The sequence below is a fragment of the Dendronephthya gigantea genome, unplaced genomic scaffold, assembly GCF_004324835.1.
Source record: "Dendronephthya gigantea isolate DGI-Jeju-01 unplaced genomic scaffold, DenGig_1.0 000000F, whole genome shotgun sequence".
Classification (NCBI taxonomy): Eukaryota; Metazoa; Cnidaria; class Anthozoa; order Malacalcyonacea; family Nephtheidae; genus Dendronephthya; species Dendronephthya gigantea.
Genome location: NW_021163010.1, coordinates 4,422,967 through 4,443,574, shown reverse-complemented (window position 1 = coordinate 4,443,574; position 20,608 = coordinate 4,422,967). Strand labels below are relative to the sequence as shown.

General features: G+C 37.2%; 2 protein-coding genes across 6 annotated transcripts in view; one reads left to right on the top strand and one right to left on the bottom strand.

Moving 5' to 3' along the window:
• The window catches only part of LOC114532483 (collagen alpha-2(I) chain-like), a 32,864-nt gene extending 31,475 nt beyond the window's left edge, over nucleotides 1–1,389 (bottom strand). For both annotated transcript variants that reach the window (XM_028554381.1, XM_028554984.1), the window contains exon 1: nucleotides 1,154–1,389. In XM_028554381.1, the coding sequence (XP_028410182.1) occupies nucleotides 1,154–1,244 (91 nt within the window). In that variant the 5' untranslated portion in view covers nucleotides 1,245–1,389. The remainder of the gene's footprint in view (nucleotides 1–1,153) is intronic.
• A 1,590-nt stretch (nucleotides 1,390–2,979) lies between these two features.
• LOC114515538 (DNA excision repair protein ERCC-6-like 2) lies at nucleotides 2,980–18,233 on the top strand. 4 transcript variants are annotated; one of them, XM_028534826.1, is made up of 20 exons: nucleotides 2,980–3,306; nucleotides 4,244–4,347; nucleotides 6,379–6,507; nucleotides 6,645–6,734; nucleotides 6,872–7,087; nucleotides 7,876–7,988; nucleotides 12,259–12,437; nucleotides 12,536–12,619; nucleotides 12,927–13,075; nucleotides 13,253–13,378; nucleotides 13,886–14,068; nucleotides 14,359–14,600; nucleotides 14,795–14,894; nucleotides 15,214–15,444; nucleotides 15,782–16,089; nucleotides 16,174–16,235; nucleotides 16,544–16,692; nucleotides 16,842–16,957; nucleotides 17,055–17,737; nucleotides 17,868–18,204. In XM_028534826.1, the coding sequence occupies exons 1-20, from the start codon at nucleotides 3,195–3,197 to the stop codon at nucleotides 18,113–18,115; spliced, it is 3,624 nt and encodes a 1,207-aa protein (XP_028390627.1). In that variant the 5' UTR covers nucleotides 2,980–3,194; the 3' UTR covers nucleotides 18,116–18,204. The 4 variants fall into 4 exon arrangements, 3 of the variants coding, with proteins under 3 accessions (XP_028390627.1, XP_028390617.1, XP_028390608.1); XM_028534816.1 differs by having other exon boundaries at nucleotides 12,292–12,437; nucleotides 17,055–18,233; XM_028534807.1 differs by having other exon boundaries at nucleotides 17,055–18,232.
• Nucleotides 18,234–20,608: the final 2,375 nt, after the last annotated feature.

Genomic DNA, 20,608 nt, shown 5'->3' with positions numbered 1-20,608 from the left:
GTCGAGGTTTCCTGTTTAATTGCTACTTCCAAATTGTTTTTAATGATAAATCACAGTTCTCAATTCATCAAAGAAAACCATCTCGATGCTAACCATGCAGCCCTCTAAACTAAAGGAAGCTCGACTAAGCCAAACTTGAAGCAACTTAATTTCATACAGTAATGTTGTCAATCTTTCTTAAGAGACCAATATATTTACTATAGTTTCTGTCACAGAAAGCATAAGGTTAAGGCCCGGAAAATAATACAGGAACATTATGAAACGTTGTTGCCCGTAACAGGATTTGAGACAAGCATGAAATACTATAGGAAATACTATCGCCATAATAACGTTTACGGGCTTATAGTTGCACCGAGTAGCTTAATTATAGACGGTTTACTGAAAGCTTAAAGCTTTACTTTCAATTTGCGCCGGGCATCAAAAATTACGCCGGGTTTTGTGAAATCAGTTATAAATCAGTTGATTTAAATATTGGTGGAGATAAATCGCTCGACTAAGGTTTAACTAGCGAATAAATATGGAATATTCAATGTATCTTGATTTTTTGACACAATCTGAAGTGCCAACTATGAGGTGACTTGAGTCAGCTTTTATACATCAGTACTTGGCAATGCATTGTTGAGTTTATATCAAACAAGAAATCGAGAATGACTCAACGATATGTGTATAATCTTGAATAAAGCAGTTGAAAGATGAATCGTAACTTGAGCTTCAAGAGAATAACAAGAAATCGTCTAGAAAGGCAGACAGACGCGCGCTTACATTATCATAATGCGCGAGACGTCACTGCGCGCCATAATCTAAATGCGTATCTAACAACGAAGCGTTGAGCGTGTGATAAAAATAAGTAGTTGATCATGTCGAGCAATCAACGAGCTGCGTTGCTTTTATAAACAAAGTTTGAATGCAAGATATTTTGAAAGAAAACCGAGATGCAATGCGCCCCATAGTTTAGTAATAAGCTGAGACATCGTGTTTCCTTCCTCCGTCTGCGATGATTTTAACGCCGATTCTTCAATTCCACTACGTTTAGGCCCATTACATATTGCCAGGGTTGTTCTTTGAATTCCAATATTATTCTTTCAAAGTGCGCACTACATAACTATTGTTGTATTCAATAGCGTCTTACTTGCAGTAAGAATTTAACACCTACCTCGTTGACATATAGCCAAAGAACACAATGTTAGTGTGAAGAGGATACAAGCAAGGACGCGGTGCAAACATGACTTCGTCCGAATCTCCATACTGACTCATCAAGAACCCCTTAACGCTAAACGACCGAAGCAGCCTTCGTTATGGTTGTATGAATGTGAAATTTGTTGCGCTATTAACGGAGATATACGGTAGAAGTCAAGCAAAGACGTTGACATTTGATGTCATCACCGTGTTCACTTTTGATGTTACTTGATATCATTATTAATAAAGCATAACAAATAACTTGAAGGGACAAACGCTGTTCACAAAGGCCTTTTCATTAATCCTGGTATTTAACAAACGTCCGTTCGAGGACGATGATGACAATACCTTCTGCGCACTGATCTTATTATCGGTAAACACTATTACTCAGGTGTTCAGAGGTCTATAAATCTAAGGAAAAAAGTATCTGACCTGACAAAATGACGTATTTCTACAACAATACCTTTTACTGAACGTCTTTATGCAAAGAGGTCCTGTTAATTGATGACCTTGCCGACGCGGAATTATGCGGCAAAACATAATACCTGCCGGTTTACAAAAACGCCAAATAAGTGAAATAAAACGACTTAGTTACCGCAAGTATTCTTTAATTATATAACCCAGCCTAATTTCTATTTAAGGGAGGGCAAGTGGAAACAAGCAAAACAAGGATTTTATTGTTGGATGATGCAGGCGAGGATGTAGAAGAGTTTTGATTTTTAACTGAGATGGATGCCGGAATGGAAATGTACTAGTCTATGTCGTTTTTTTAATGTTACAAGTAGAATCGCGTGTTATTTTTGAACTTACCACTCTGCATGATATCCTATGACAACACAGTTAGTATCAACACCGGCATTTAATCAAAAGGAAGACCGGTGCAATCATGCCTCCAGCAAGATAACTCATTTTGGACAACATTAGCCTGTGAAGGCAATAATTGTCCCATGCATGCTACGAATGACTATATTCTATTGAGATATACTAATGAAAATCTATTATACCCTCATGACTAAAACATTTTAACATTTTTCTATACTACACTGTCACTGAGTGCTTATTTCTTAGATTCAACGTCAAAACTAAGTGCGTTTATTGGTATCACTCTTCGCGTTACATGTTTAACACGTTTTAACTGTGAGTGGAAGTTTCCCACTTGGGAGCTGGCAGAGAATTGGTATCACGCAGATTAGATTCAGCACGTTGCAAGTGCATTTATCTAATCCTGTGAACTCCAGCAATCACAGGGGGATTTGACCAATATCTTTTGACGGAGATGAGGACATTTTCCTAGAACTTTTAGTCTTTTACAATCATTCGAAACATGCAGTCATTTTTTGTTTGCAAAACGAAAATGTATTGATTGTTAAATACTGAATACTGACCGGGTACGTTATACGGACCTATCGATAATTAGCAAGCAATAAATGCGAAGGTTGCAATTAAAAAAGTGTGGAAGGAGGTAAGGACCCTGACGAACCAAGACAATCTCTATGGTCCAAAACGATCAATTTCCATTGGCAATGTAATTGCAAAAGAACAGAAGACGTTTGGACGTGTGAAAATTTGTTTGTATTTTAAATGAAAAAAAGTACATAAAATTTAAAAGAACAAATTATTACGGCGAATTGGAAGGTAGTTTTAAATATTGCATCTACTGTGCACTGGTCATGGTGTACTTTCCTAATTTTCGCCTCACTATTCTCAGTTCTCACTAGTTTTCACGTTGGCTCTCACTTCTCACGTTTTCACCTCAACGCACTGCCTCAACGTCCGATCCAGTCTCTGCGCATAGTTCTGCACGGTCAAATCAAATATGGCGGCCAAATGGCCAATGGAAAAATATAAATGATCCAAGATTTGGCCGCTAGTATGAAACCTCGGTTATTTTTGAAGACTTAGCCGTTTGGATGATGATGTACACCTATGGGTGAACAACTAATTAAAATTAAAATTTTCAAATTCAATATGGATTTAGTGCACAAAATGTACAAAACTTGCTCATAAATGAACAAAGAATGCTAGAAGGTGACAGTGCTTCTGAGAAACAAAACCATGTCCAAAGACCTGAAAGAGGAGCTGAAGGAACGAATTGTGCCGTTAAGAGGCACATCTTTGATGATGTGCATGGTATGTTGTAAAGTGGTGATATACTGTATGTGTATGGACTATTGAATTCCAGGGTGCATTCGGTGTAGACAAATCGGAATATCTTCGGCGTAGAGTTAGGGTATCCTTGGCGTACTGGCGTAAAATCAACTTTCCTTGGCGTAGTGGCGTACACTGTTTTTAACTTGTCGGCGCATAAAAACCGGATAAACACACCAAACTTTGTAATTCAAAGGTCCACATACACACCGACTTCAACTGCATGCATTTAAGTATTTTAACGACAACAAAGGCATTTAACTTCTTAAAAATGGTCCTCTAAACGTGTAGCATTTTTTGACTCACGAGTCGAACGTCCTGGCGAGTCTGCGATCGGCGTAACGTCCTGGAGTGGGTAATTGTCGTAAGTATGGCCCAGGGTGGGAAGTTGGCGTAATGTTAAGATTGCTTTGGCGTATCTTCGGCGTGTGATATACACCGAATGCACCCTGGATTGAATTGCAGTATTAAATACTCTGTCACTAGGTGGTCCCTTACCATGACTTGCTTTAATCAGTCAATTTAGGCACAAGTGCAACCGTAGTCAGACTCCTGACTTTCTGGCAATTTGAATCCTTGTATGTCTTGTGAAATTGAGCAATTAAGCCACGGTCAAATGAGAATGCAAGTTGATGCAAGTTGATGCAAGTTGATGCAAGTTGCTTCGCTTTTGTCAGACCTTGGTACCAAGGTTACATAACTCACGTCAACTTGCATCAACTCTGAACTGGTTTGGATTCTGTTAGTAAACAAGTGATCAGATGCAAACATTACTTAATTGCAATTAGCTTAAATTGCATTAGCAAACATTCTTGTCTGACCCACGCTTTAGGATAGTGGTAGGGATTGGGCCATCTGAATTAGGATTCCACTCAAATACTATTCTACATATCAAATTCCTAAAATATTTTCATATTAGGGTTTACTGATGAGGATCTGGAAAAGCCTAATTTCCCACTAAAATCATCATCAGAAAAAATACCATTTTACTTGTCAGATGTTGACAAGCCACCAATAGTACAGGTAGGAGATGGGTTGTCAGTTCTTCATTGTATGCATAAAGTGGTTAGGCTAGCTCCATACATACATGCACATACACCAGGGCAAATGTATGATACATGCATAATAGATCTCCATAGGCAAACTTGTCGAGTTAACTTGTATGCATATTGATTAAGATAAAAAATTTACTATTTTTAAAATTTAGAAATTTTGCTATTTTCCAAACTTGTGGACTGAGCGTGCGATCCCATAGCGATGAAACGGAGGTTCTGTGATAATCCAAAGCCAGAAATCCTGGATAATTTTCTGTATGGTTGGCTCCGCTAATCAAAGCGAAAAACAAAATCCGTAGCCTTGTTGTTTTTACTTGTCTATTGCGTGAATAGAATGACTTAGATATTATTACAATTCCTTGAATCTTTCTTTGCATATTCGCGTTTATAATAAACTGATTAGAAGTATATGATAAATTTACCGCCTGTTATCATTGCGCGCCGAGGATATCCAGAAAACTCCGCTCGGAACGGAATGTGTAGACAACGTTAATCGCTTCCGCGACACTGAATATAACAATGGCTGGATTGCATTGACTTCGAAAACATTTTTGAAAGCGAATACAATCATGTACATTAGTTTCTTGAAACAAAGTAACAAGAATATTGCATTTTTGTCCTGATGGGGCCTTTTTCATCGTAAATGTTTACAGTGTTATCTTGTATCTTTGAATTTATCCACTGGATAGTGGATTTAAACTACCTCCGGACCTTGGATAAATTTATCCAGTAGATAGCGACCTTTATCCGCTAGATAAAGTTATCCAAGCTTCGTGCAATGCAAATCACACGCTGGATAAAAATTATCCGTTGGATAGCGAGTCAAGGTATTTTCTCCATTGGTTAGGATGAAAATGCAGACATGAGGACAACCGGACATGCGGACAACCAGACAGCCGGACATACGGACAACTTTTTTTAATAAGGGGATATACCAGTAGAAGTTATTTTAATGAAAGGAACGTTCAGCATAGTTTCAAAGTTCCTTCACAGATTTTGTTAATCCTCTTGACTTTTCGAGATATTTGAGAACAACCTAAAGTGCGCTTTACTGTTGTATCTGTCATCAAAGACTAGGAATGGGTTAATATTAGGATTACGATTATGCTTTAAAAGCTTAGTATCAAGAATAACTTTAATAATTTAAGTCTTTAAAGCATGTGGAACTGACCGAGTCTGTTTAATTATATGACTGACATGGTAGCAATTGGAACAGGATTTTGTTCGCGTGTTCAAGTTCTATTTTGAAAAGACTATTTGTCTACTACTTTCAAGTTCTATTTGGAGAAATTGTTGGAAAACTAAACTTTGTAAAAATAATTCACACATGCCTTATTATTTCCGACACAGTCTGGATTACCCTAAAATTCCACTAGTTCATACAGATAGAAATAAAGTTAATAAAATTCTTGAAAGAAATCTGTAAGAGAATTTTGTAACTATGGTATATAGGACAAATGAATAGAATAAAGTTTTAGAATATTGTTGTTTTCTATTTAACCTTCATGATAAATGATTTAAATATATATATATATATATATATATATATATATATATATATATATATATATATATATATATATATATATATATTCGATGCATTCCTGGTGGCATTTTCAAGACCACATCAGGATAGACTTTAAGATGTAAACACAACCTTAAATGGGATGATTAAAATGAAGAAAATACCTCAAGGCAATAAAATTCTTGAAATAAATCTGTAAGAGAATTTGGTAACTATGGTATATAGCACAAATGAATAGAATAAAATTTTAAAAATCTTGTTGCTTTCCTTTTAACTTTGGCCGCCTCTTTTTAAACATTCGATTGGCAATGTTTGCTATTTAAAAAAATATATATATTCGATGCATTCCTGGCGTCATTTTCAAGACAGCATCAAGATAGACTTTAAGATGTAAACACAACCTTAAATGGGATGATTAAAATGAAAAAAATACCTCAAATATTTTAACTAAAGTGTGGGTTTTTTCATGTATAGGTTCCATCTACAATCAATCAATATCTGCGTGAATACCAAAAGGAGGGCATAGCATTCCTTTATAGACAGTATTCCCGTGGGGAAGGTGCTATTTTAGCTGATGATATGGGCTTGGGAAAAACCGTTCAGGTAAAAAGGTTTACCACAACCTCCTCTAATACCACCGAGCCTGAGAACGGTCGAGAATTTTGCTGTTTTGAAAAAAAATTGAATGTTTTTTATCGAATGTCTTTCATGATGGGATTTCACACTTTTGTACTTTGCAGGTAATCGGTTTTATTTCTGCGGTACTTGGGAAGACAGGAACAAAGATGGATATCTATGGGAAATTTCTGTCAGAGAATGATAAAAATAAGGTAGTGTTTATCTATATTTATACGAAGCTTATATATAGACAATTAGAAAAAATTCTTTGAATTTTGACGCAGTATGATATACATAATCCGTGTATAGTACGGTATTGAAATACAGTATTATGCATGTCTTTCCTTAGGTTTCCCTCTGTAATCATGTAAAGAAAGAAAAAGGTTCATTTCTCATTGTCTCGCCAAATTCTGTTCTTTACAACTGGCATGATGAGCTGATGACTTGGGGTTATTTTAAAATTGGAAAATTTCACAAAAGCAAACGAGATGAGACCTTTCAAAAAGCGCTGTCAGAAAAGTTAGATGTTGTTTTGACGACGTACGAAACTCTGCGTAATCATTGGGTAAGGAAAAAGCAACTGCGATTTGTGTTTTGATTGTGTTTAGGTACGTGAGTCGTCAGGATCAGTCGTGAGATAAAAGATAATCCATCCGAAATATTCCATACACCCTTATCTCAAGACACATCCAATCGCCTTATCTGGAGACCTTAACACCCCAAGTCCGAACTTTGCGCACGTGTTATAAGTTTAACACAACTCACCTATCCTATAGTTAGGTCAGTTAGGCCAGTGTTTAGCACACCGTGTCTGCTCACATAGGAAAATTTATACGGTTATGTGACGTTTATAGTGGCAAGGAACCTATAAATTTAAACACAACGTGCAATTAATGAATTCTGGAAAAGAAATAAATAGATAAATCAGTGTCATGCAGTGGTAGAAAAAATCATGCCGTGTCATGAAGAGCCGATAGTTCGTCTTGATCATCCCCTCCCTATTCCTAAATTTTCAAAATGCGTTGCAGAATTTCAGAGAAAATATGGGGGTTTACTGTACGGCCCAAAGGATACTTGGTTATATATTCAAGAAAAATTATAAGATGGGTTGAAATTTGACCCAGGACTAGTCGGTAACCAGGCTTTGAACAATTGGCCGCATGCTTATATAGCTTATGTACAAATCAATAGTGCCGACACAGTTTTGTACTCGGCCGTCTTCCGGACATTTCAACTATTAGCAATGATATATGGTCGTCTAACCAGATGTGACTGCTTTTGCATCTTTCGCCGTCCTTTCTCCATTGGGTTCGAATTAATTCTTTAAATACAGAAATAATTTTGACATTTTAGGAAACTTTGAATAGAATAAAGTGGTTGGCGGTAATTATGGACGAAGTACACTATTTGAAGGATCCGAAAAGAGCTGTTACAATTGCTTCCAAATCCTTAAATATCAAATGCAGGTAAATGCACAAAGTAGTAATCTCAGAAGCCCGAATTATCTTCCCTATGGACCAATTTGAAAAGATGGCATGCAAGAGGCTTGTCACATGCACGTAAACGAAACTAGTCAGATTTTCTACCCTAAAATTTCTACATCATGCATGGTGTTACTAGATTTACTGGGAAACATCGCTAGTTAAAGGTTTCACTCTAGGAAAATAGACTGAAATTTTGGCGGGAAAACTTGCATACACCACAAAATCCCCAATAAATTAGTCTGGGAAAAATGGTCAAACTTGAGTGAAATGGTCAAAACAAAATTTTTATGGTAAAATACACACTTTCCGAATTTGCTTGTGTGCACACACAATAATGGAAATGAGATGCATGGGATGGTTTTCATTGCCCGAAGTGCCTATACAGTGTCAGAATTTGGTGCAAATTGTCAATCACAAGCAACATTATGTTGTCTTTCATGCATGGGCGCACATCTGGCCAAATCTCACCTTGGTCTTTTCACGAACAAGGTGAAGTGTCTATTAGTCAATTCCATGAATTTATATACGCAGCAAAAACTTGTTCAAAGTCTCAGGACTCCCCCAATGTTCCAGCCTTTGCAACGTCCCTGCCTGTACGTTAGTGGGTAGGTCGAAGATGAGTACCACGATTAGTTAAACTTTACACGGCATCTGAAAACTTCGAAAATCCTGACGTTTGAAACTAAGCCAAGGGCACCGTAGCTACCTTTGCCGCAAGTTGAACGGGTCGGAAATTGTCAATTATTAGATGGAGCGAGAAGTAAAATTTCTGCTGATGACGGGCTTATTTATCACTCATTAATAAACAATACACATTCCTTTCCATCTACGGCTATCGTTGCTATACCAGAAATGAGAACTTGAATTTTATGATAAACTATCGGTGATCTAAGAATACTACTATTAGTAACATTTTTTTTAAATAGTGACTAAAAATACAATAACAAAATGATACATGATCATGATACTTACGCAAAGTCCTTTTGCATGGTTTTTGTTGTCAGTCATGACTGAATGTCGAGCAAATATTTTGACAACTGCATGTGAAAATTGAAGAGCAAAATGCACGTAAAAAAAATGGCCTGAAAATGCTAGCATATCGCTGACTGTAGCCTTTTCAGCAAAATTTGCGTCCCACAGATTTGGTTGTTTCATCTTAGCTGTTGGCGAATGATTAAGTACACTTTGGGAAGTTCGGTTAAGAAAGGGATTAAGTTTAAATCTAGGGTTTCACGCGACTTTACAAATTCCAGTGTATCGTATCATCTGTGTATACTACTGGGCAGCATAAAGTCCAGTTCACAACTTCACAGAACGATTTTTAAAGTGCAGCGAAATCATTTGGAGGTGGCAAACATTAGTTATGAAACCCACCAATTTATAAAACGTTGCAAAAAACGGTGTGCTGGAAATTCTGTTCGCTCGCAAAACTATTCACAATTTACACTTTGTTGGTTTTATATTATTTTTCACTCACAATATAGACACAGTCCTTCCAGATATCTCCGCTATCACTTCACAATTAATTTACTTTACCTTTCCTACCTGATCATATCTTCTCTGTCATCTACTCTGTCACTGGTTGCTACTAATAATTACTCATGCTACTAAATTCCTAAAATAGTTAACAACGGTTTTGATATTTACAACCTGGCAATCTATAATTTACATAAATCGTGTGTTATATATCTACGCATTTTTTAATGAATATTAAATGATAACGTTTATTTTACATTTGGTAAAATTACCAGCAGTGAAAGAGTTCTGATCACATCATTCCCAAGTGTGTCACTGCACTTAATCTGTCAATATCAAACAGCTTATTCACATGCATGCAAGGATCTAAAGGCTATTTTGGGCTGCAATTTATGTCTTAAATATTGCCACTTATACATATACAGTACATGCCGCGAGGTAATATTGCCCAATAAGAATAAGAACTTAGCAGCTGAATGTCCTAAGATAAAGACTTGCGCTATTGATACAGTTCTTGGATGAAAGAGATATTATACATTAGAAATATAGCCACTTAAAACTTCAATATGAAGATTTCAAGTTTTGCAGTCCTGCTATTCTGCTTCACAACCACCGTCGTTTACTGTAAATCTACTGCAGACAAGGATACTTGCCATGGTAATTATGGAGGCGAGTGCGTAAAGGAGGGTAAACCAGGCTACTGTGACGGACGTGAATGCCTTTTAGCATTCAAGCTAACTTCTCAACCATTCCTTATCAAAATTCGCTATCCACAAAACAATAAATACCTACAAAATGTTTCTATTGATGGTGGCAAAATGTTTCTTCGTGGAAATGGATTAGGACTGACCTGGAGCGAAGGAAATCTGATGCGAAGAACGCAACAAAAAGATACTTGGGAATATAGGCTTGACTTTGGTATTCCTGCTTTCGATTTTACAAGCGAGAAGAAGCCTCCTACGCGGTTCGAATTTCGTGTATTTTTAAACGACGCCATAGATATGCTTGGGCCAAATTTTGTTTTACCCCTACCGCTGTCGAGCGAGAGCAAAAACATGAGCAAGATTCCGGAATTTTGGAAGTATCCGTGGTTTTTTAATAAGAAATTAACTGTTACGCATCGAAAGATCTATTCGCCGCAGTTAACTGTGAGTCGAGACATTATCATCGTATTACCACCAAGTTTCTACGAGAATACGTACAAACGATACGAGACCCTATTTTTCGTTGATGGGGAGTTTCTTCATTATATTCTACGCCTATTAGAAATTTTCATGGTTAAACGTGCGACGATGCGGGAAATTTTAGTGGTGGGAATTCCTAGTGGGAGTGATTTTGAAGAACGCGTAAAATTGTTGGCGATCAGCAATGGATCCGTGGTAAGATGCGTGAATGGTAACTTTAATGATCGCTGTAATGGATGTTTAAAATGCGAATCGGCTTCTTGCTCTTTTCAAGACCACGTTTATGATCATCGATATTGCTACAAGTGGGTGAAAACTCCCGCAAACGGACAGCTCTTCTTAGACTTTATTCAAGACACGTTAATCCCCGAATCCATTTCAGAGTATCGTGCTCAAGCGGGTCCCAAAAACAACGGCATCCTTGGATTTTCCTTTGGTGGCCTTTTTGCGTGTCATGCAATCTGGACACGCCCACTAACCTTCGGATCAGCAGCATGCCTTTCGCCGTCGTTCTGGTGGCCATTCCCGGATCGTAAAAACACGACCTATCCTGACGATTATGGATACGAATTCACGACAAGCACCCTGATGAAATATAGAGGCCCCAGGCCAGAGCAGAAGATATATATTGATGTAGGCGGTAATGAATATTTTATGATGATTGACCCTGCAAGGGAAGCGGCAAGGATCATAGCAAGTACGCCATTTTTTGAACTAAATAAAAATGTTTGGTTCTATATCTGGCAGGAAGAGTGGCACGTGTTTGGTTCTGCCGTTAAACGATCGTGGGTTCCGTTTGTTGCATTTTACGGCACCGAAGGTTCTCTACAGGCTGAGATTGTGAAATTAGTTGAAACTAATTCGGTCGAGAGGGATACCATTGCATTTATAACTGTATTATTGCTATGTCTACTTATCTTTTCAATAATTCAGTAGATAAATACACATTGCTCATTGTGCTTCCATGCACAGTCCAGAATGACGATTGTTTAAAATGTATGTATGAGTACCGTTGTTTTATCTTCATTAAATAACTATACAAACAAAAAGCTAGTTCAATATATTCATATATAATTATTCTTCTCGTATGCGTCAAAGTGAACAACAGGAAGATTCAGAGAAGTGGCACGAATAGATATGACCAGCATATAGTTAAACTGTGCAAGATCTTTCCTGGAAGAACAAATCTAGTTTAGCATTGGTAATTTCCCTTTGTATGTCTAGAGGAAATTTCGTATATTTTCTTTTATGGTGGGCATTTTTATATGTGTACGTTATTATCAGCGCTTAAGGCTTCGTTGTCTTGGACTGGCAAACCAAAGCTCGCGGGTTCGATTCCATTTGGGGTCAAGCTAATTTTCAGCTTTCCCGGTTGGTAACTCAGAGTAGTACCATATAACCCGATATTTGTTGCATCGTTCTTCACAAACGACAAACAGCAATATATAACTGCATGGGCACAAATAGGTTTGTTCTACCTAGAATTCGAACCAACTTGAATTTCCATACTTTTTTATTGCAACAATGCCGCATATGTCGTGCCTGACATTAAATATTATTCAGTATTACTGCATTATACACACTGGTTTTAGGATTGGTCTAACAGGAACACCGTTACAAAACAGATTGCTAGATTTCTGGTCAGTTCTCGATTGGGCCACTCCTGGTTGCCTGGGGGATAAAGAAGACTTTATTAATGACTTCGGTAAACCAATCATGCAAGGACAAAGATTTGATGGTACGAAGAGAGAACTTGCGACTGGAAGAAAAAGTAAGTTGTTCTAGTTTTCGGAAATATGAATCAAGTCGGACCACTGTAAGCTATCCAAAGTTTCAAATTTGTTGGAATTTCCTTTATCGATTTAATAGAAACCCAGGAGTTCCAGTCACTTATAGATCGTTGGTGTTTACGAAGGACAAAGGCTCTTATTGCAGATCAACTACCGCAGAAAGGTAAGAATTAATGTAATTAATCTTAGAATAGAGGTGTCAGAATACTCTCCCACGCAAGTTTTGGAAAGAGCAAAGGTCATGCGTTTTCATTTCCCCCTTATCATCTATGTATGTGAACCCGTGTTTGACCTTGATGAACACCTTGACCTTCAGTATCACGTATAAGACACATCATTCCTCCTCGTGTGTGCATGGAACTTTTTACTCTGAGAAGTTCGTGGACTATCGACACATCGTTATGCACAGGACACATTATGCGTAGCGACCCTGAGTAATCCTTTAGGCTAAACTCCATCAATGATTTCAGATCAAAAGGTTGTGTTTTGTCCTTTATCTAATGTGCAAGAAGAAATATACAAAACACTGCTACAAACAAACGATGTCCAACTAGTATTGAAGCAAGGTGAACCTTGTGACTGTAGAAGCGAATTAACTCGTGGAACGTGTTGCTATGCGGTATGTTTTCTAAGGAAATTTTTGGTATTATATATTACACCACCACAATATACAACCTGCTGTAAACTTTTCATCACCTGCTTTGTATATTTTAGTCTTTTCATGTAGCTATTTTCCTATAACCGTGATGTGACCTTTCAGGGAGGAGGATATAAGACCTGTTTCCAACTTTTGCAGGTGAACGAAGAAGGATCAACCATGAAGAAGCTTTTATTGCAATGCCTAAGACTTTTTCTCAAAATTTCTAATCATGCAGCGTTACTTCTACCTCACGTGAAACAGACGGACGATCAACGTAAGCGGGTAAGGGTGCACTTGCTGTTATCACGATTGAGCATAAAACATTCTCCAATTTACACTGCATTCAAGATGGACATATACTGCGCATAAATAGTATAATATTCCAAGGGTGAAAATTCCTCCCATTTTACCTTAGGTAATATCACAAATCCCCAACGAAGGCTGTAAACATATCTCCCGAAGTCTTTTACTAGATTTATTTTAACATTTCCATACCATTTGGGGCATGCCCCATGCAGCAATCTCAGGATTGGAGCTCTCGATCTTCTTGCTGCAATTTCTGTCTACGCTCGTTGCTTTTTTATGCATCACATGCTATAGAGCTACTATACGGCTCTGCTGTATGGTTTTCTTCAATAACAGCTCTTTGTTATCATATAAGTTGCACGCTCTTGTCCATGCACAAGAGCAATTTGATATCTGATTACATGATTTTTTATAATCTTTGCTGTACACCCAATCAGGAATGTATCGTTAAAAATTTTTACTTTAATTTGTACTTTTATATAGGCAAAAGCAGTTTGCGAGAAAGTGTTTGCAGTTCATCCAGAGTTTGAGAGGGCGAGTAAATCTCCGTCTTTCGAGTTGTTTTCTGACAGCAATTTTTGTGGAAAGATGAAAGTTTTGGACAAATTGTTAAAATTGTTTCAACAAGAAAAGGATAAGGTGTTACTATTTTCATATTCTACGCAAGTAAGTGATTAATGTCCAATACAATAATGAAATAACTTGTGACCAAATTGTGAAAAACCTGTTAAAAACTATAAGTCTAGAAGTCTATATACTGTTTATGCCAAGTTGTGTGTGGGCGAGATAAAATCTTATAGGTGGATAGCTGTCGAGAGCGTTTGGCGGAGAAGGTAAGTCCCATCATACGTATTTACCCTTTGTCAATCAGACAATATGCACTGATTTATACATTGAGGAAAGAATATCGAAATCCGCGTATTTGACCTGGGTAAAGACTTTGTTTGAATGTTTAGTTACTAGATATGCTGGAGGCTTACGTCATAAGTTGTGGTATGGTTTATCGACGTTTGGATGGCAAGACGCGCGGAGAACGAAGACTTGATGTCGTGAGAGAATTCAACACAAACGCAAATGTCTTTTTGTTTCTTGTTTCAACTAAAGCTGGCGGTGTTGGTCTGAATTTGACCAGTGCAAATATTGTCATCGTATTTGACCCAAGTTGGAACCCCGCTGATGATCTGCAGGCTGAAGACAGGTGAGGATACCAAGGGCAACATATCATTAGGTCCATAAGTTGATTATAACTTCTCGTCAAATCAATGGTATATAACAAAATGCCTAAAATAGGCAAAACTCTTTTCGACGTTTCGACCTGAGGGCTATTGTCAGGAGAGTAAAGTTTCATTAGTTTAAGTTTCACATTGAACTTTGACTATTCGTTATTGTTAGAGCTTATCGTATTGGTCAGAGACGTGACGTCAAGGTATTTCGTTTGATCTCAACTGGAACTGTGGAGGAAAATATGTATTTACGTCAGATTTATAAACAGGTTAGCTTTGTTTGTACTAGCGCGAGCTTATAAAGTGCACCAAATTAGCGACGTGGACGTCAAGAAGAACTTTGACTGTGTCATTAGTTTTACTATATCACAGACAAACGTTTATACGAGAGTTTTTGTGCATGTCATGTCCTCGTCGTAGTTAAATTTCATCCACTCCTCATGCAGCTCTGCTTGGTTTAAATCCAGTTCAACGTATTCTTTGCTTTGTGCTTTCCTTAACGTACCTCAAAATAACGACATGCTTTTAGCAAAAACAAATTGTATATATGTTATATGTTATATATTAACCGTTGTCCTTTCAATTTAGCAATTGGCGAATGTTGCCGTAGAAGGCAACAATGAGCGACGTTATTTCACTGCAGTCGACGGTGTAAAGAACAGAAAAGGAGAGTTGTTTGGAATTGAAAACCTCTTCACACTCAGGATTCACGGCTGCTCTGTCTCAACTGACATTTTTAAGAGATCTGATAAAATCGAGCGGGGTTTTCGTATGGCGCAATACGAGCTACTTCCCAATGTTGACATGGAAAAGAAAATGGTATACCTGCATGTCTGTGCAAGCTAGGACTTAATAATTCTTTCATACGGACTTCATTATATTAGTTAGATCAAGAGCGGTTTTCACGCGTTCATTTCTTTCTAGTAACTATGCACAACTCATGCATGCATGGGCATGTTCCCTGGCCCCAACCCCCCCCCTCACTTAACCATCTTCCATGTGTTTTGAGACAAGTTGTTCCAAAAAGTTGCTTTCTTTCCTAAGTCTAATTAAGAACCAAATAATGTGCATGAGAACATATAAACTTATAATTGTATAATAACTTGTATTGCGACGTAATGCAATCTTAACTTTGAAATTTTTCTTTCTTATTAAGATTAGTGAGCAGTCGATAATTCCTTTAGCTCAATGCAAGGAACCAGAAGATGAAAATGATAGTTATAATTTGGATGAAATAACTTCACAGTTTATTGAAGATGATGCAACAAACATAGATTGTTTGCAAGACAATCCTGCAGAACACGATTTACGTAGCGAGGTACTTTCACAACATGACAATGATGAGAAACACAATGATGAAAAACAAAAGATGAAATTCACTAAAGTGTTGGAGGAGAAACGTGAAAAAGTTATCATCACACCATTACACGATGACGACAAAAAGAAAAGAAAAAATATCAGGAAGTAAGAAATACAACATTTCCTTTAAAGTTTGTTCTACTGTCCTGCTCTATTGTTATATTCATATCTCTCCTAACAAAAATTTAGGAGTGCAAGTCCTTCCAAGAAAAGACCGATATCTAAAGATAGCCTAGTTAATCAGATACTAGGTAACGTAAGTTGTTTTGATTTTGTTATAGTTGGTTTGATAAATAATTCTGGTGTAAACATACTAAAGGTATGTTTCTATCACAGAGTAAACCATGGATATATCTATTACTTACTCTGTGGTTTCTACTCGGTGGCAGTTACTACGAACACGGCTTGGCGTAAGCAAACCACTTGCGAGAATGGCCAAACTTGTTCTCGTAGTTGATATCGTACCAATTAAAGATTACACATCTACTCTTTGGTGGTACCAACCACAAAGCATAGGTATATATAGAATTAATTACAAATTCTTGTGGGATCTTTGCAGAGGATTGTGGCGTCCGGCATACACATAGCAATAAGATCATCATTGGTTCAAGTGAAGCTGAAAATGCAATGACGTCACGAGCGATGAAAGAAGTGTTTGATCTTGGCCAATGTTCCCAACAACCTGCCAACTGTTTTGCTGCTATTGAGGTATACGCGGTGTTCCTGCATGTCAATATTTGAAATTATCACAGGACAATGTATATAACTGATACTAAGGCTGACCTTGAACAGGTTTTACAAATATTATGATCACGAGAATCAAAATCAGTGGAGAACGAGTGTTTTGTTTTGTGCAGAGTGATGGCGATGAAAGTGATGATATTGGTGAACCTGCGGACAGAAAATCTTCCAAGACAGAAGAAAATTTTGACTTCCAGAAAACGGAGGTTGACAATTATTCTTCTCCAAAAAAGTAAGAAATATATCTTTTTTGTTATAATTAATAGTTTACTCCACATCGATATATGATGAACGTGGATAGTACTTATAAATTGCAATACTCTCTGTAGGGTCCACACTATCCAAACGAAAATCTCAGTACAAAGTAAAGCTAATGGCCGAACGACGTTATATGGAGAGACCCCGAAGACAATACGAATAAGACAATTTATGGAAATATCCGAAACTCGGGGTTTCAAATCCGAAATCGAGTTTGCACGAACTGTGGTTAGCTGTAATACGAAAGAGCGACTGGACATGCTGATGAATTATTACAAGACTAAGAAATATCCAAGTGATAGTATTGAATTTTTTTCCCAAACAAGCCAATCTTCTCAAGACGACAAAACGAGCAGTAACTCGAGGAAATATTCAACTAATAGTGAAGGACGGTACCGAAAATCGTCAACCAGGAAGAAATGTTTTACAAAGTCTTCTGTTTTCAAACCAAAAAAGTCTGATAGGTCTGTAATGAAAGAGAGCAAGTTATCTAAGTCAAGGACTGGATCGACTGCAAGAAGCAGAGTTGTAAGTCAAGCAAGCGATAAAATCGACAGAAACAGGGTAGGGTGTAGTACAATAGAACCCGAGGTTGGAATGTCGTCAACAACAAACAATGCAGTTAAATCCCTTGATAATTGCAAAGTGAATAACGTACAACTGAAGAACGACCAAACGAAATCTAATAGCTGTAATCAAATGGAGGCCAACCCAGTTATATCGTCAAAATGCAGTGAAGATAGAACATCAAATGGTGAGGAGGTAAACTGTTCTGATTATAGCTTAGCAAGACATACATCTTCCAATACATCTTCATGTGTGTCACCCAAAAACAATGAAAATGTATCCGAAGATATTCTCAATGATATTCTCACTGCATGTAGTGTCGCCAACACAAGTTACACTCGATATCGTTCATCGCCCAACACTGGACTTTCTTCGAACATACCTGCTATTACAAATAGTCCCCAAGGGTCACAGTCGTCGTTTCTCGACGAATTTTTATTTGAATGTTCACAAAGAACATGCAAAAGAGCAGCGGGCACCTCGTCTCGCAATGAACCACAAAAGGAAACAACCGATAATATTGGGGAAAACAAAACTTGTGAAAAGATGCCAACGTCGAGTATAATCGATGATTTGATTTAGAAATCACACATGCATATGAATTAACTATAATCTATATGTAAATGTTTTATTCAGAAGAGTATATATTTAAGGTTTTATTGCGGTAGTATGTAAAAAAAAAAGTTTTATAAACGTGTTCTTATAAGAATTTTTATAAATATACAGTATTCCTTCGCAAGTAAGAAGGAACAAATCTTATAGAAGCATTGCGGTATATCGATTAAAGAATGGTTAAGAAATTGAATTTTACAACCGGAGGCAACAAACAGTACGTTGAATAATTTAAACAAGGTATTAGGTTTTTGGAGGAAATTAGTTTGTTAAATGGGAAGTAGAAATGTCAGTGAGCATATCGAATTGAAAAGAACTCTTTGATTTCTCTACGTGAATTGTTGTTAAGTGTCAAGTGATATGATGGATGAAAAAGTTCTCGTAAATTCAATTTCATACTTTTGCCGATATATTGTTGGTAAGGTAAGGTGCACAAATATAGAATAGGGGCTGAGGGGCACGGGTTGGGGTTCGGAACCATTAAAAACTTGCCAACAGGGACCGCGGAGGGGGCGGGGGACTGGGGGGCTTTAGCCCCCCCAATAATTTTCAAAATACATGTGATTCCTTTATAGCGATTTTTATATGGCTATAATAATACGAATAAAAACTCCTTATAGTAAGTTGTGTAATCATAATTATGTGTTCACTATCCGTGTTGGTGAACAATGTTTTCATTGAAGTGTTTACAAGAAAAATATAAACAGATAAGTATGGTCCCCCCCCGAGGGTTCACTCTTTCGGCTTCGCTAGCCCCCCCAATCCAAAAACTGCTCCGCGGTCTCTGCCCAAAGCCTCATCGTAAGCGACGTAATGACTCGTAAAGCTGTCTCGACTGCGTCTGTCAGCTATAACATTGGCTAAGATTTAGAACTCCCTTGAAGAAGGAGAGTGTCCTCATGTAAGGGTGCCTGAGATGGAAATTGATTTTTTAGAGTGGAAACACTAAATGATCTAAACACGGGTCACGGAAGTGAAGAGCACCGAACAACATCAGTTTATATCAGAACATTGAACATTATCAGAAATCAGAATGTTTCATAAACGGCCCAATGCAGTTTCTAGTGACACAACGACAGTGATATCAATGATGGCCACAATTGGCAATCAAAAGAAAAAGGTTCATTTTACTCGACATGCTGAATCAGTTTGCAACGTTCTCAGAAGAGACCTTCTAGTACATTTTCACCCAAATCCTCCTGTGATACCAGATCCTGGATTGACTATCGAGGGAATGGAGCAAACCAAACGTTTGAAAGCACATCTTGGACAGACTTTAAAACCAGAGCTAGCTATTTGTTCTCCATATACGCGGACACTACAGACCTGCCTTTTATCCTATGGTTCCCAAAATGTAATTGTAACCCCTTTATGTGGTGAATGCATGTCGTCCTGTGATGATATAGGATTACCCGCAAGTTATCTTAAGGCTTTATTCCCAATGCTTGATTTTTCCTCCTTGGATGAAATGTGGTGGTATATGCAAGATGATATAAACACCCAAAGAGAGGCAGTCAGCCTTATTGCGCAAGGGAAATTGAAATTTGAAACAGATGATCGTGTGACCTCAAGGATGGAAAAATTCTATGAATTTTTGTTAAAAAGACCCGAACAAAATATCGTAGTATTTGCTCATAATGATTTTCTGTGTCAATTTCTTTCAAATTATTTTACATTCACTGATAGCCATCTTGATAACTGTGAAGTTTTTAGCGTAGAAATGTGACCTACAGTGATTTAGTAGCAGTCATTCAATTTGTTTTTTGTTATTTTAATCATACTTTGGTTAATAAACCCAATGTGTTTGTTGTTTGTCAATTTTCTTTATATATGCATGCTGCTGTATGTAATCTCCACCACATTTAAATCTGCGCCACTGCCAGATAATATAGCCAGGTCTGGCAGTTCATAATTACCACCTGAGACCAGGTTGATTATACTGCTTAGAATGCTAATTGTTTTTGAACAAACTGGTGGTTAAAATATTAAAATATTTTACTACCCATGTAGGTTTATTGTTTGGGGCCCAATTTGGCATGGATACATGCATAGACACAAGTAGCACATTCACAGAAATGCCTTTATATCAATATGTAAAAACAACAGGTTTAGAATTTCACCAAATTATTTTCTGGGACAATTTCAGGGATTACAGTTATTATATGCATTTACATGGAGTTTGTAATTAATGTAGCAATTGTTCATGTGTACAATGTCCAATTTAAAAATTAAGCCAGAAGTCTTGAAAAATTCATGCTGAACAGATGCTAGATGGACTATGAAAGAATGACTGGCAAATAAGATCACCTAAATAAATGTTAAGATGCCTCCCCCCCCCCTTAATTAGTGATTAAACTACTACAAAATCATCAATAAAATAATTAGTTAAAAAATAGTTCTAATATACAATTTAGAATATTCTTGTGAAACATTAACAGCTTCTTCA